Raw genomic sequence first — 13,795 nt, 5'->3', positions numbered from 1 at the left:
ACCAACAATGAAGCTGGGTCAAGAGGGGTCAAGGGTCTAGAGCAAGTCTTATGAGGAGTGGCTGATGCACCTAGAGATGTTTCGCCTGGATAAAAGGAGGCTCAGGGAGGACCTTATCATTCCACAACTGCCCAAAAGGAGGCTGTAGTGAAGTGGGGGTCAGTCTCTTCCCTCAGATAACAAATGATGGGACCAGAGGAAATGGTCTCAAGTTGCACCAGGGGAGGATACTAGGAAAAAATTCACCATGGAAAGGGCCATCAAACACTGGAACAGACTGTCCAGGGAAGTGCTTGAGTCATCATCTCTGGAGGTATTTAGAAGACCCACAGATGTGTTGCTTAGGGACAGGAATTACTGATGGACTTGACAGTGCTAGCTCAATTGCTGGACTTGAGGATCTCAAGGGTTTTTTCCAACCTAAATGGTTTTATATTATGCAGCAATGAAGAAATTCAGTGTTGCCTCCTACTAGCCATAATGTCCAACAGCCAGTTTGTAACTTCTATGTATATTTGCACTCAACAAGAGATAAATCTATATATTTATCTGCTTTGAGATGTGTGGAATGGGAGCATAAAAGTCTATTCCAAGTCAACTAGTATTTGTCTACAAAGTTTGAACTGCATGATTTTAATAAATGGCATCTATAACAATGTAAAGAAGACAGATAAAGTTTGTCTCATTTTTCAATTCGTAACACTTCACATTTTTGTTATGAATACTGTGACTGTCCAAAATCTTTACTTTGGCAGAAGTACAGCCAGAGGCATGAGTCATTTGGACAGATGGTGAGTATGCTGAACAATTACAGTTAAAACCTAAGAATAAGGCAACACGTTGAATAATTTCTCCTTCAGCTGTGACTCTCAACATCAAATGTGCAAGCTCTTTATTATCTCAGTAATTATTAACAACCTGCAAAGATGGACAGTAGCTACTAGGTGCTGTTCAAACCAAACAGATGGTAGGTGGATAATTAGTGAATGCACACTTAATTCTTCTCCAAGAATGAATTTTAAGCTCTGTTTTAATGACATACTTAACTAATTTCAAAGTGAGATGCATAAAAGTTACCATAAGAATTATTTTTTCAGTTACTGCTCTGTTGTATATCTGTCATTCAAAATATAACAAAAGCAAGGTTCTTTGTAAACCATAATATTACATCACCACCTGGGATTTTTATTCCTTTCTACAACTTTTATTGATGATTTATAAATAAAAGAATGTCAGGCTTTTGGAGAGGTTTTTACTACGCTCTATCTTTAATCAATTTTAACAATTGTAAGCATGCTATATCACAGAGAATTCAAAGTTTGGAGTATTCTCATTAATTGCACTGTCCCAGAAACAACTAAGCTTTATCTACCATGATCAATCTATGTACTTATATAATTATAAAAGAAAAATAAATAATTGGAGATATATATATATATCTCTATACTATGTATGTGTATCTCTATACATACATGCAATACCTAGATACATTCTTTGTAAGAACTTTATGCATTTTAGAAAGAATGAAATTGTGTCAGTACATGCAGAACTGGCTGTTCACATTAGATATCCATTCTAGTCTACATCACATTTTGCTGCCAGAAGCAGCTAATTGTGCATGTGTTCTACTGAAACTGTACAGTCTGTAACTGCTTGCCAGCAAAGCTTCCTAGATGTTTGTTCACGGCAGTATTCATACACCAAGATTGTCAATACCAGCGCAATAATGATTTTATTGTAATTCATTGGCCTTATTAGAAGTTTCAGTATGACTTAACCCAGTTCTTCTCTTGATAATGCAATTACTTCATGCAACTAAATACAGGAAGAGCCAACTTTACTTCATGTGAATGAAGATAACTAAGCTTACTCTGCATGATGATGAAGCCTAGCAGAGTTTGCAAACATAAACCCTTTATAACTTAATTTATACATAAACAGTTTAGCATGATAGGAAACAAAAAACCCCAAGCAAATAAAAAAACTTCAAAAAGGTTCAAAATGGAATTATGATTCCCAGTTCTTTGTACTCAACAAACTCCTTAGGTTTCTTGTCAAGGCTATGAACAGCAGGTGAAGCAGAAAATGAACATGCAAACCATAAACAATTTACCTGGTGTTACAAAGGCAAATAATATACAATATGCACACTGCTAGCATGTTAGTAAGTGTTTCTGAATGGTAAATTATCTAGGGTACTCACTAGCAGGAAAGCAGAGAAACATCAATTCTTACACACATGAATGCACCTGTACATTCAAAATTCATATGTGCAAACTAGGACCTTTTAAAAGATAGCTCAAGGAAAACCCTTTAAAAATGCTTTTCATTTTCAAATCCAATTGCCGTAAACCCTACAAAATACATGCCCACAAATATATGCTAAAACTGTTATTAATATAAAAAAATTACATGTATACTATTTGGGTATACAAAACTCTTAACCAATGCTAGCATAGAAAATCCTGAATATTTTAAGTTACTATTTGGGAAGTAAAATATTAACTCCCATGATTTTTGCTTCCAGGCTATTTTTAAAAAATCACTGCCATTTTAAGTAGAACATTTTCTTAATCATTAGAGTAGTCCCATGAATTCTGCTCCAAATTTTAATTTGCAAATTGCCAACCCTGGCAGTATTCAAGGCCAGGCTGGATTGGGCCTTGAGCAACCTGGTCCAGTGGGAGGTGTCCCTGCCCATGGCAAAGGGGATTGAGACTGGATGATCTTAAAGATTCATTCCAACACCTTAACATTCTATGATTCTGTAATTACTGATAATTACCATTAAAAAAAAAAAAAAGCTGATCCCTAAAAATGTGTATATAACTTCTCGTTATTTCTGCCAAAAATTTGTTAACTTGATTTGTTAACACAGAGAAGACAATCAGCAAGAAGACTCCCAGCACACAGGGAAATAAACAGAAGTAAAACCATGTTGGAGTCAGCTAGGGACAAAGAACAACAGCAGCATTTCAGTCCAGTAAGCAGAGAGTGATAAGATTATCAAATAAACTCAATTTTCAAATTTCTAATGATAACTTAATAGTGAGAAATTTGGAAACATTAGGTAGCAGAATATTTCTGCTTTCATTTTTCATTACTCGGAAAGAGACAAGAAAATTTCAAATGCAAACATCTAATTACAAGAGAAATGACTCCCATCTTAATTAAACATAAGTCAAGGAATAGCATAAATACATTTTGGCAGTCTTTCAGATCTAAAGATAGACAGACTCAGGAAAAGCTCAAGAAATCAAAGTTGTCTTCAGGGATGAGAATAATTTAAAGGCTCTTACACCTGAAGAAGTTGGAGACTGAGGATAAACCAACGTTTCACAGACTTTTTTACTCTTTCAGAACACGCAGAAAATCCTGGCACAGCCAGAAGATGAAAGTCAACTACCCGAGATGATCAGAGAGCACCTAAATCAAGATGAGTCTGATGAAAATTCATCTAAGACAATGATGACCAAGCCTAAAACTAGAAGTAACACATTGGATGTAAAAAACTGGTTTCACATTTCTAGCTGTTTAGTCTGCTGAGGATTATGACAGAAACAGAACTTCAGTTAAACAATTTTCAGGCAAAAAAGATCCAGAAAATCCAAGAACATAAGTGCTTTACAATTTCCCAAGAGCATCTCAACTCCAAAAGTCCTCCTGCTATAGTTCAAAGACAGATTCTGCCAAACCTCTAAGAAATTCAGTCTCTGACTTCATGAACTAAAAGTTTTAGTAGATCAATACCTGCTACTAATTTCATATTTAGTGAGAGTAATTTAACTCCTCTATGATAGTACATGAAATAAAGTGGAAAATCTAAATATAAGCTATATAATCAAATGTATACTCTTTTTTAATGAAGACACTTCAATGAAGTCTGACAGATCTGCAAGGTAACATGAAGATCAGATTAAAAAATTCAGCAAAAGGTTGCATTTCGGAAGAATTCAATTAGCAAAATAAAATTGCATTCTACTAAATTACAATAAAATTTAAAAGCTTTGCTTCTGAGGAAGAGTCAAATAAATATCCAATCTCTGTTTGGATTAAAATGAAATTCTTCACTTCATTTGATCAAACTCCCCAAAGAGCAACCAATGTAAACTAAACATTACACAAAATCATTTATTACAACTTAATATATTATCATATATTAAAGTACAAGAAATTAAAGCTAGGCTATTCACTGTTTTATTTTGCACTCTATTGCACTGTTCCAACTGTGATTATATGGTATAGCTTCTGCTGGCATTTAATATCTTCTTGTTTTACTATTTCTTCTTCTTTCAGTAGTTCCTGTCTGTACCATTGCAGGTCACTCTTGACTTTTATTTCCCATGTGTGAAGAATACTGAAAACATACATTAAAGAGGAGCAATAACACAGACACTGCGTATACTGAAAATTCTTTCTCATAAATGTCTGAACTGTCAGCAGTTTTCCCATTTCCTTACCTACAATTTATGGTCAACAAACACCTCTGGTGTGATTACACAGAGCTGAGGCAAATAAATGTTTCCTTAAAAGCAAAAAGTAAATCCAGAATTATTCTCTAGATTTGCTCTTCAGAGCTGTTCCTTGCTTAAATTTCTGAAGAGAAGATACTCCCTTTCTGAAATACTGAAGCATATATTTGTGACGAGTAACTGAATCCATAAACAGAAAAGCTCTTCAAAACATTTGTTATCATTTTTAATAGTATTAAGTATGCACTGTTTTGATTAACCTCATACCAAGAGGAACCTAAATGTACAGTGCTGTACCATGAAATGGGATGCTGTGTTTAAAATAAGGTGAAAGACCAGCCTGGTCTGGATATCCACAAACAGATTTCTGTCTTGCCAAACTAACAACAGAGGCCATTTCTTAGGAATGAAGAGCTCAGCTAGCTGAGGGAGCACTGCTCTTGGTCCTTGTCCAGGAGACAGCTCTCAGCCTGGCTCAAGAAGAAGAGTTTCAAATTGAGCTTTATCAGGCCTGCTCTGTTGGGAGAAGACAACTATGAGCTAGACTCCAAGTGTGGAAATCAAAACAAATCACACATAAAGAATGAAAAAGAGCCAGCATTTCAGTTCTCAGTGATGAGGCATTACCTCCTGCTATGAAATCCCAAGTGCTACCAAGACTCCTAACATCCTGAAATTCAGTACCTCAATTTCATTACATTTCATTACTATTCTGATTAAGATCTCAGAAATAAAATACAAAATAAAAAAATCAAGCAACACACAATACATGAAATAATTCCAAATCTATTCAGATGAGACAAAAAGGGCTGTCAGATGCAGTGCAAAGCCAGAGAAAACCTGGAGAAGAGTTGTAGTTCACTTGCTGTTTTCCCTCCACAGAGTCAGCACCATGCCCAACATCTGTGTTCCTGAAACCCACAGAAAATGAGAAGGGTTTATCTCTAAATGTCTTTACCAAAAAAAACTTAACAAAGAAAGGGTGCTACTTATCTGTATGGCAACTATAAATTACATCAGTAGAATTTTGTTGGTTATGTTGCCCATTATTTGAATTAAACACACCACCCTACTGCTGTGCAAAAAAAGGGAAATGATTTAAGGCAAAACTTGAAGTTTTAAAGTTGCTTCTGTTTCATTTTATTAAAGAAAAGATTATTTTCCAGCTATTTGAATGAATTTTTGTACAGTAAAATATGGAAAAGAATTGTATAAAATAAATTTAGGAAGAACAGCTTCTATAAAAAGACTAACCCTGCCAATTCTGTTAAGAGGACTCAGTTGACCACATATAAAAACCTCCATAAAAGCAATTTACAGGTACACAGAGAAAATACTAATATTTACAGACAGATTTTTCCAGTGAATCTGCCTACCAATTCAGCAGGGTAACCATAGCAACTAAATGTTTTAGCCTAAACATCTTAAATGCACAGAAAACAATATGAATAATAATGCCATCAGTTAAGGCATTATACTTTTATCAAAGAAATGCGTCAAAAGAAAAATAACAATTAAAATGTTCTCTAAAAATCAAAAAAAGCTGCTAGACCCTTTCACATGTACTTTACAGTTTAAAAAATGGGTCACAATTACTTTATTACTTTACATAAGCAAAATGCTTTCTGCTAAGCATTAAAAAGCATGGTCAATATTTTTGCCCTTTGAACAAAACTCATTACCAATGGTAAATTGCCATATGAGCCAACACTGCTTTGTTTACAATTTTTATTGAAAGAAAGGAATATGAGCTGGTGCAGCAACTAAAAAAAAAAAAAAAAAATCAAAGCAAGTCCACAGGAGATGATTCCTCTGGACACAACAGAAATCTGAAAAACAGTGTGTGTAGGAATGAAGCACTGATTCCTGTAATACCCAGCTTCACAGACCACTACTAATCATGTAACTCCTGGCTGCCATTTAACCAGTAATGTAGGCACTGCAGATGAAGATTACTCTGATTAGTTTTTACTTCCATTAAGGTTGTGAGATACTAAGGAAAACATAAAATGATAAATGGGCAAAAGAGAGGAACACAGATGACTAGAATAGATCAGCAGTATACACTATAAATAGGCTGAAAGTTACAACAAAATAATTTGTGGATGCTACAAGCAGAAAATACCATACATATTGAGCCATTATTGCTAGCTGGCAATTTGCATGAAGAATTAAAGGCTAGAAGATGAATTTAATTTATTTTAAATGGAACTTTTTCTATGAAACAAGGTTATGGAAAGACTTACATTTTCCTCTAAGTCACGCAGGAATGGAGCAAGTTAACAGAAATAAAGCTTTTTTTTCATACTTTCCCACTATATCAATTTATAGAAAACTCAAGTATAACTTTGGGGAAGGATTAGGAAACCGATTTGCAGATAGCCATTTCTCAGAAAAAGGGCAAGGAAGGTGATACTTGTGACATTTGATCTTGAATTTCTGCAAACTTTTCAGAAGAAATATTAGTCACCATTGAAGGCACAAGAAAAAAGTGACCAGAATCAAATGGCTTTCCCTATGATACACCAAAACCAGATAAAGGCCTTACTGTACAAAGGTGAGTGAGACACTCATAGAATTCTAACCCTTAAAGTCTGAAAGTAGCCCAAGTTGGAAAAAAAATACAAGTCTTCCCCAAAAGGTGCAAGGATTAAGTTACTCTTAGTGCCTTCCAATTTTTAGATTCCAAAATAAGAAGGAGTGGAACTTCAGTGGCTAGAAGAAATCTAGTCACACAGCTCACTGAAAGCCTGATCCACTCAGCTTTCTACCTTTTTCCAAACCCAGGATAAACATCTTGCACAAAGACAGATTAAATCTGCTCCGTGCCTGTGAACTTGTCCAAGCTGTGAGGAAATAAAGGGCCATGTGTGCTGGGATACAAACTCTGGCAGTAGAGCCCAAAGACCTAAATGCTGCTCTATACTGACAGAAAACACAGATCTTCAGATCCCAATGATTGTGACCACGCTAACCTGACATAATCTTGTCTTAACCTCCTCGACACATTAAAAAAAAAAAAGAATTGGACAGAAGATGTTCAACAGGCAACTGACTCAGAAATGGGGAATAAAAGACTCAGGACCAGACAAGTTCTGGAAGGGCAAGTTCCTATTTCTGTAAGTGTCTAATGCAAAACAAGTTGACCATGTATTTGAAATTCCCCATTTTATAATGCCCCCTCAGATTTCCCTTTTACAGGAGTCTGGTATATGAATTATCAAACAACTGACAAAAAAGGGAAGTGAGATCCATAAAGAACCAAATTGCTGTACAATTTATCATTAGAGGCACAAAGATATGAAGTCTCTGAACTGAAAAGAATTTCAGGAAAACAAAACTGTACTGGTAGTGTTTCTAGTCTGTTATGTTAGTCAGGAAAATCTCTTTATGGAAATAAGTATGTTCAAAATCAGAAGACATTAAATAATCCCCCTTGCCAAAGTGAAGGTATCATCACCACCAATGTTATCATCCTGAAATCATATAAGCAATTAAAGATCTTTAGCTTCTTAAAGATATGTCTTTATCCTCCACACCTATAAGGACTATCTCCATGAAATTTGGACCCTCCACTCCAAAAGGAAAGGCTCTGTAAATGATGAGGCAAATGAAGGTCTCCCTCTCAATAAAGCCCATTCTCCTGGCAAGAACTTTTGAAAAGAGGTGGGGAAGAAAGTTTGAGGAATAGGATAGGAAGAGTGATTACTGCAACCAGGGTGATTACGGTAACCAGGGTGTTCAACAATGCAGGACAATATGGATTCAGATGAACTGTCAACAGCTTGAGTCCAAAGAAAAAGGGGACAAAAGAAACAGAAGGAAGGATTCATGGCTCTTACCACTCCTGGAGAAGCACTGGCATGACTTGGTAATAAGGAATGAAGAAATGTGTGCAAGGATGTTTTGAGGATAACTAGTCAAATTATTCAGAAAGAGAAGCCAAAGTTGTAACATTTCAGATCTGTAATTTGGCTCCTGTCAAAATGCTAATGTGAAGCTTCCTGATTATGTCAGTGTGAGCACAGAGTTTCTCAGAGACTGAAATAGTTGGCCACTATTAGCTCAGATCCAGCCTCCCTCCAGTGGACTGTCTTCAGTTGTGGCTTGCAGTTCATGGGCTGTTCGGAGTTGTATGGCCAAAAGAGTCTTCTTCAGAAAATAAAACACAACGTGCTATGCTATCCAGTCTCTTGCAACTTGAAAGAAAAAAAATTGCCAAAGAAAGGGACTTAATTTGTCTTAATCTTCCAAGCACGACATCCATCGCCTATCAGATACTGGACTTTATAGAGCAGAGCCTGGTAATCTGCTATTCCTATTCCAGGGTGGGGGGGAAGTTATTTTTCCCCTCTACAACCAAATGTTTAAAAGCCTTGCCAAAAGAAGCAGAGTGAGACTGTTTAAAAAGAACCACAGCAACAAAAATAGGAGAGAGTGGAGGGTGAGTAAAAAGGAAAATCCAAACCACCTGCTGATTCTTGGTAGCATCTGTCACTGTACAAGAAGTGGAAGAACATGAAGGTACTGCTTGCCAAAGCACTTCAGCTGGAAGCAGTATGGCATCATTCACTGATCTGGTTGTATCAGCTAGCTCAGACCCTATGAATATCAATCACAAACAGAACAAAATTTTGGGAAACCTTCACAGAAATCTGTACTCAACTGTCCTTTGCAGCAATGTTTTAAAGTTTTGTAGGAGTTTATACAAATTGTCTACCCAAAATGAAAAGCAGAAGCAGCTCTTATTCATGTCATTAAGATGTTCAAGAACAAAAGGTCACCTGCACATTTGCCCTTCGCGTAGTTAGGGAATACGGCAGTGTCCTGAGGTGACATCTTTTGGGGGGAAGATGAGGGGATGTTGTGGAGGCAAAAGTTCCTTCTCATCATAAGATAAGCCTTCTTACTGGGGAATGACATGATGGAGACATGCTCTGCCCAAGAGATCATGCATTTCCTGTAACAGCACTTCTCAGGTAAGAGACTAAGTAAAAAAGATAAATCCTTCCTAGCAGAGGGTGGATATTGAGCAAGAGGTAATAATCCCATAAACCAAGGGTGTTTTCAAGGTTACTGAAAAACTCCTCAGTCACGTCTTTTGGTCTCGATGAGTAAAAATTTATGGCTGATTCACCCTTTTTAAAGGGATGTAAGTAATTGGGTACCAGCATGGATACAGGCCAGAAATACCAGTCATTGCTTCCTACAACCTGTACAGAGACAATAGACAAAAGACATATCAGTAGAGACAGAAACTCTAATGGAGCTCCAGCCTCAAATGGGGGGAATCAGTGAGTTGGGGCAGACCCTTAAATATCACAATGGTCATAATGAAATCTGGTAACAAAGGAACTGGGAAAAAAAAACCAACCTCAGAACATTGTGTTTACTTTGTGATGCTGCAGACATGCTCCATTTTTCCTTCAGCTATTGCAAATGTTCCCTCCTTACTGCCAGAACAGGCAGCACAATCAAAAAACATGTATCTCAAGCACCTCTCTGTGTATGAAGAATCAAAGCATCAGGCAAGATATCTAAAGCTTTTCTCTTTGTTATGAACAGATCTAGAGAGAGACACAGACTTCTTCTGTGGATGATTGTGGAAATTCGGTTTCTTGAGTCTGAGACTTGGTAAAAGGATCAAAGACAAATTTTTAATATTTTCTTGGGAGTAACTTTCTTAATCTGTACTTGAAGTCTCAATACACAGAACACTCAGAGGGAATAAAAACTTCACCTTGGCACGACAGGAAGCTGATACTTTCATCTCAGAGAGCATAAAGCCAAAACTTTTGTTCTGAATTCTGAAGTATGGAATCTACATTGTCCCAGCACAATCAAAACTGGAGCTTATAAGAAAAAAAGGATGTTCAAATAACTTGAAAACATTTTAAAAATAAAATATTATCAAATAGAGTAGAGTATGAAGTGAAGCAGAAGGTTGAGATGAATCTTCAATAAAAAACAGTTAAACATAAAGAACCATGGGGCAGACACAGGTAGAACTGAATGCTAGGTGATGGGCTGTACTCCACGGCTTATAAAATGCCTGCAAGTCAGCAAACAACTTTTGCACAGCTCTACACTCAAAATATGCAGAAAAGCACTTGATGGTGAATACAGGATGCTAATGGGCAAATGCAGAACTCAGTAATTCACTTCTAATTTATGCCTTTTGATTTCTTCAAAACTTAATCCCGCACCAGTTACCTACAATTCCTAAAGAGGTGAACAGAAGAACTTCAGGGTTAATAATTTTAATATAAACACATACACAGGGATATTATTATGTAATTATATATTATTCAAACATGTATTTATAAAGGACCACATTCAGCTTAATATTTCTGAACAAAAAGTCTCCTCTTCAGAGTGCTACCATATTTCCAAAAACTGTATTCTCATACCTTTGCATAAGCAGTCGTCTTGATAAACCACTGTTTGAGGTATTTCTGCTCCACTTTTGCTCCTGAACGCCAAGAGCAACCATTACCATCCACCTGCTCATTAGCTAGAACAGTCTGATCCACTGGATCCCAGTTAACCAAGGCCTAAAAAAAAGTTGCAGGAAGAAAAAATACTTTCAGTGGCTGGTTAGAAACCAGTTTTACTTTACAGATGCCAAATGAATTATCCCAAAGCACACCTCGAATGTTTACCTGAGTTTTTAAAACATCCATCTGAATCAGCAACATGTACTCAGCTGTAAAGGTTTTGAACATTCATCTTCTCAGAACTCAAGAGACCCAAAAATGCAGTTGGCAAGGTTTGTCAAGACTGATCATGCTAGCAGGATAGGCAGACACCTGACTGCTTGGCTGTACTATATAATAAGTGTTCCAGTTGACTATACTGCAAATAAAATAGTCTGATGCTTAAAAGTTCTTCACTACTAATCCAAAAGTGTTGAGTCAGACTGAGGGGGATGAGTAGACAAGGATGTCCAACTCAAGAGGACAGAATCACAAGAAAGTATTACAGTGGTTAACTATATTTTAAATGAAAGAGTTGATATTCCTGTATGTCAACAGGGTGAATTACTTTTGGAATTCTTTCCTTATCAATACAAATGCATTAAGTGGAAATCTGTAAAGTGAAATTAATATTGGTGTTCAACTCCATAAACCTCATATTTTGAGCTTTTGAGTCAACTGAAATACAAGACACAACATACAGGGAAAGGAGCAAAAATCAAACTCAGCCTCCCCTAGTACTGAACAATTTAACTGGTCACTTATCAAAAAGGATGTAAGATCACAAAAGAATCCTATCCAAAAGTGGCATAAAATGCTCTACACTGACTTGCAAAAATGAACAGAAAGGAAAAAAAATATAACAAGAGCAACACAGTAATCTATTATATTGAATGTTATTTAGCATTTAAGCTAAATCAGTCTGACTGAAAAACAGTAGCAATAGTTCCATAGAGATCTAATACATTAAACATTTAAAAAAACATTTTCAAATGACTTCTTTAGGTATGGGGAGGTCTTGTATCTCAATCAAAAATTAGAAACTGCACTCACAATGTATATTATATTTTATCTAGTACTGATCACCTTCTGACCAGTTTCCAAACACTCAATATTGCTTAATTTTAAATATGCTACATATTCTTACCAAGAGTAAATACCACAACCACTTTACAAATCTTACAATGAGGAGAGCTAAAAGAAAGATGCAGGGATCCCACCTTGCTTAGAAATACTGCTCACAATTGTATGAGAAAAAAGACTGGCTACATTTATTTATTTATAGAAAAAATTATTGTCCTTAAATGAATGAATGTTATTCATTGATAAATTGAAACTTGCCTTCAAATGAATCTTCTGTGAATTCAGACTTGAATTTAAACTTTTTACTTTTCCCCTACCTTTTATCTGTTACCAAACAATAATACCATACCAGATTTTATAACAGGCTTATGAAAATTCATTGGGGAAAAAAAAAAAATCAACATATTTCACTATTACAAATGTATTTTCCAGAATTCCAGAAAATACAGCTTCTTCAGAAATAATATGAGGCATTATGAATATGACTCTAATGATCTTTAATTTATAAAGTTCTGAAAAAAAGCCACACAAAGTTAACATTACAGCTAAAGAGAGATAAACCAGGCAATATTGGGAATAAAATTCCAGTTGCATAAAGTGGTATTAGCATAAGCTTGTATTAAACTGGCTGTGACTCTAAGTTGAGAAAAAATACCATTTCTATTTTGATGATAACATACCAAATTTATGGTGAAAATTTTGGAAGATAACTGAAATTATTACATAACTATTTAGCATAACAAATCCTCCTGTTACAACTCATGAGGCTATATCCAAATAAATCCTGCAAAACATAAAGCAAATGTGCATTTAAGAAATAGTTAGTGGAAAGGTCTTCGTATTTTTTAAGTTCCATTCCTTCCATCTCACACAGAATTTCGACAGTATCTAGAACCTGGCTAATAAATGAAATCTTTAGTTCCTGCTTGTACCTCACAAAGACAACTTCTTGACAATGACAGCCTCTGCAACTATGACCCCAGGAAGCTGCTCAAAGTCATCTACACAAAGAAAGCACAGAGCAGGAGTGTTCAGAGCACACCAATTATCTCCTCTCCTCACTAGACCAATGCAGACCATATGCTTTTAAGACAGGATTCATCTTGTCTAACTTCAGGTCTCCAACATGTAAGTATCTGTCTCCAGGCTTGCTGTCTCTGGGTCCACTATGGATTACAGGTATCTGATCAAAGTAAGAGAGTCAGGGCAGGTATTAACCTCAGTGAGGCACTCACATCTGGCCAGGTCAATAACCTCCACAGTACACTGACTAGGTGAGTACTGCAGGAAAAAGGGACAATTTTGCTGCAATGAATAAAGGTGCCCTCTCTGGATGCTGCAGCACTCAGACAGACATTGTTAATCCTCCATAATTGCAGCTCCTGGACATACTGAGCCTGTGTCTCCCTGCCAGGGTAATTTCTGGTCAGACATGCACACTGCTGGAACAGACCATTAACTAGGCTAACACTCTCCTTGCCTTATTGTCACAGTAAGGCTGTGAATTATCTCTTGTAGCCAAAATGAAACTGTAATACAGGAGACTTCAAGCTGTGTTTAATACATATTGTAGACACACTGACAACATGAGACAAATATATGCTTTAAGTATATATGACTGTTCAAAGAGACCCAGGGTCATGGGCTCTCTGTGCCATCTGTTTCCTGCCAAAAAGCAACTGGTTCATATCCACCAGAGATTACATCCCCTACAGCTTGACAGATGCTGATTTAAGTCCTCAAACTGATCCTTGACTTGAAAGC

At 36.3% G+C, this 13,795-nt stretch overlaps 1 protein-coding gene across 3 annotated transcripts in view; it reads right to left on the bottom strand.

Moving 5' to 3' along the window:
• The window catches only part of LARS2 (leucyl-tRNA synthetase 2, mitochondrial), an 83,471-nt gene that overhangs the window by 43,817 nt on the left and 25,859 nt on the right, over positions 1 to 13,795 (bottom strand). For all 3 annotated transcript variants that reach the window (XM_009086215.4, XM_050970811.1, XM_050970812.1), the window contains one exon: positions 10,883 to 11,026. In XM_009086215.4, the coding sequence (XP_009084463.2) occupies positions 10,883 to 11,026 (144 nt within the window). The remainder of the gene's footprint in view (positions 1 to 10,882; positions 11,027 to 13,795) is intronic.

Source organism: Serinus canaria, chromosome 2 (genome assembly GCF_022539315.1).
Source record: "Serinus canaria isolate serCan28SL12 chromosome 2, serCan2020, whole genome shotgun sequence".
NCBI lineage: Eukaryota > Metazoa > Chordata > Aves > Passeriformes > Fringillidae > Serinus > Serinus canaria.
This window is presented reverse-complemented; position numbering and strand designations above follow the sequence as displayed.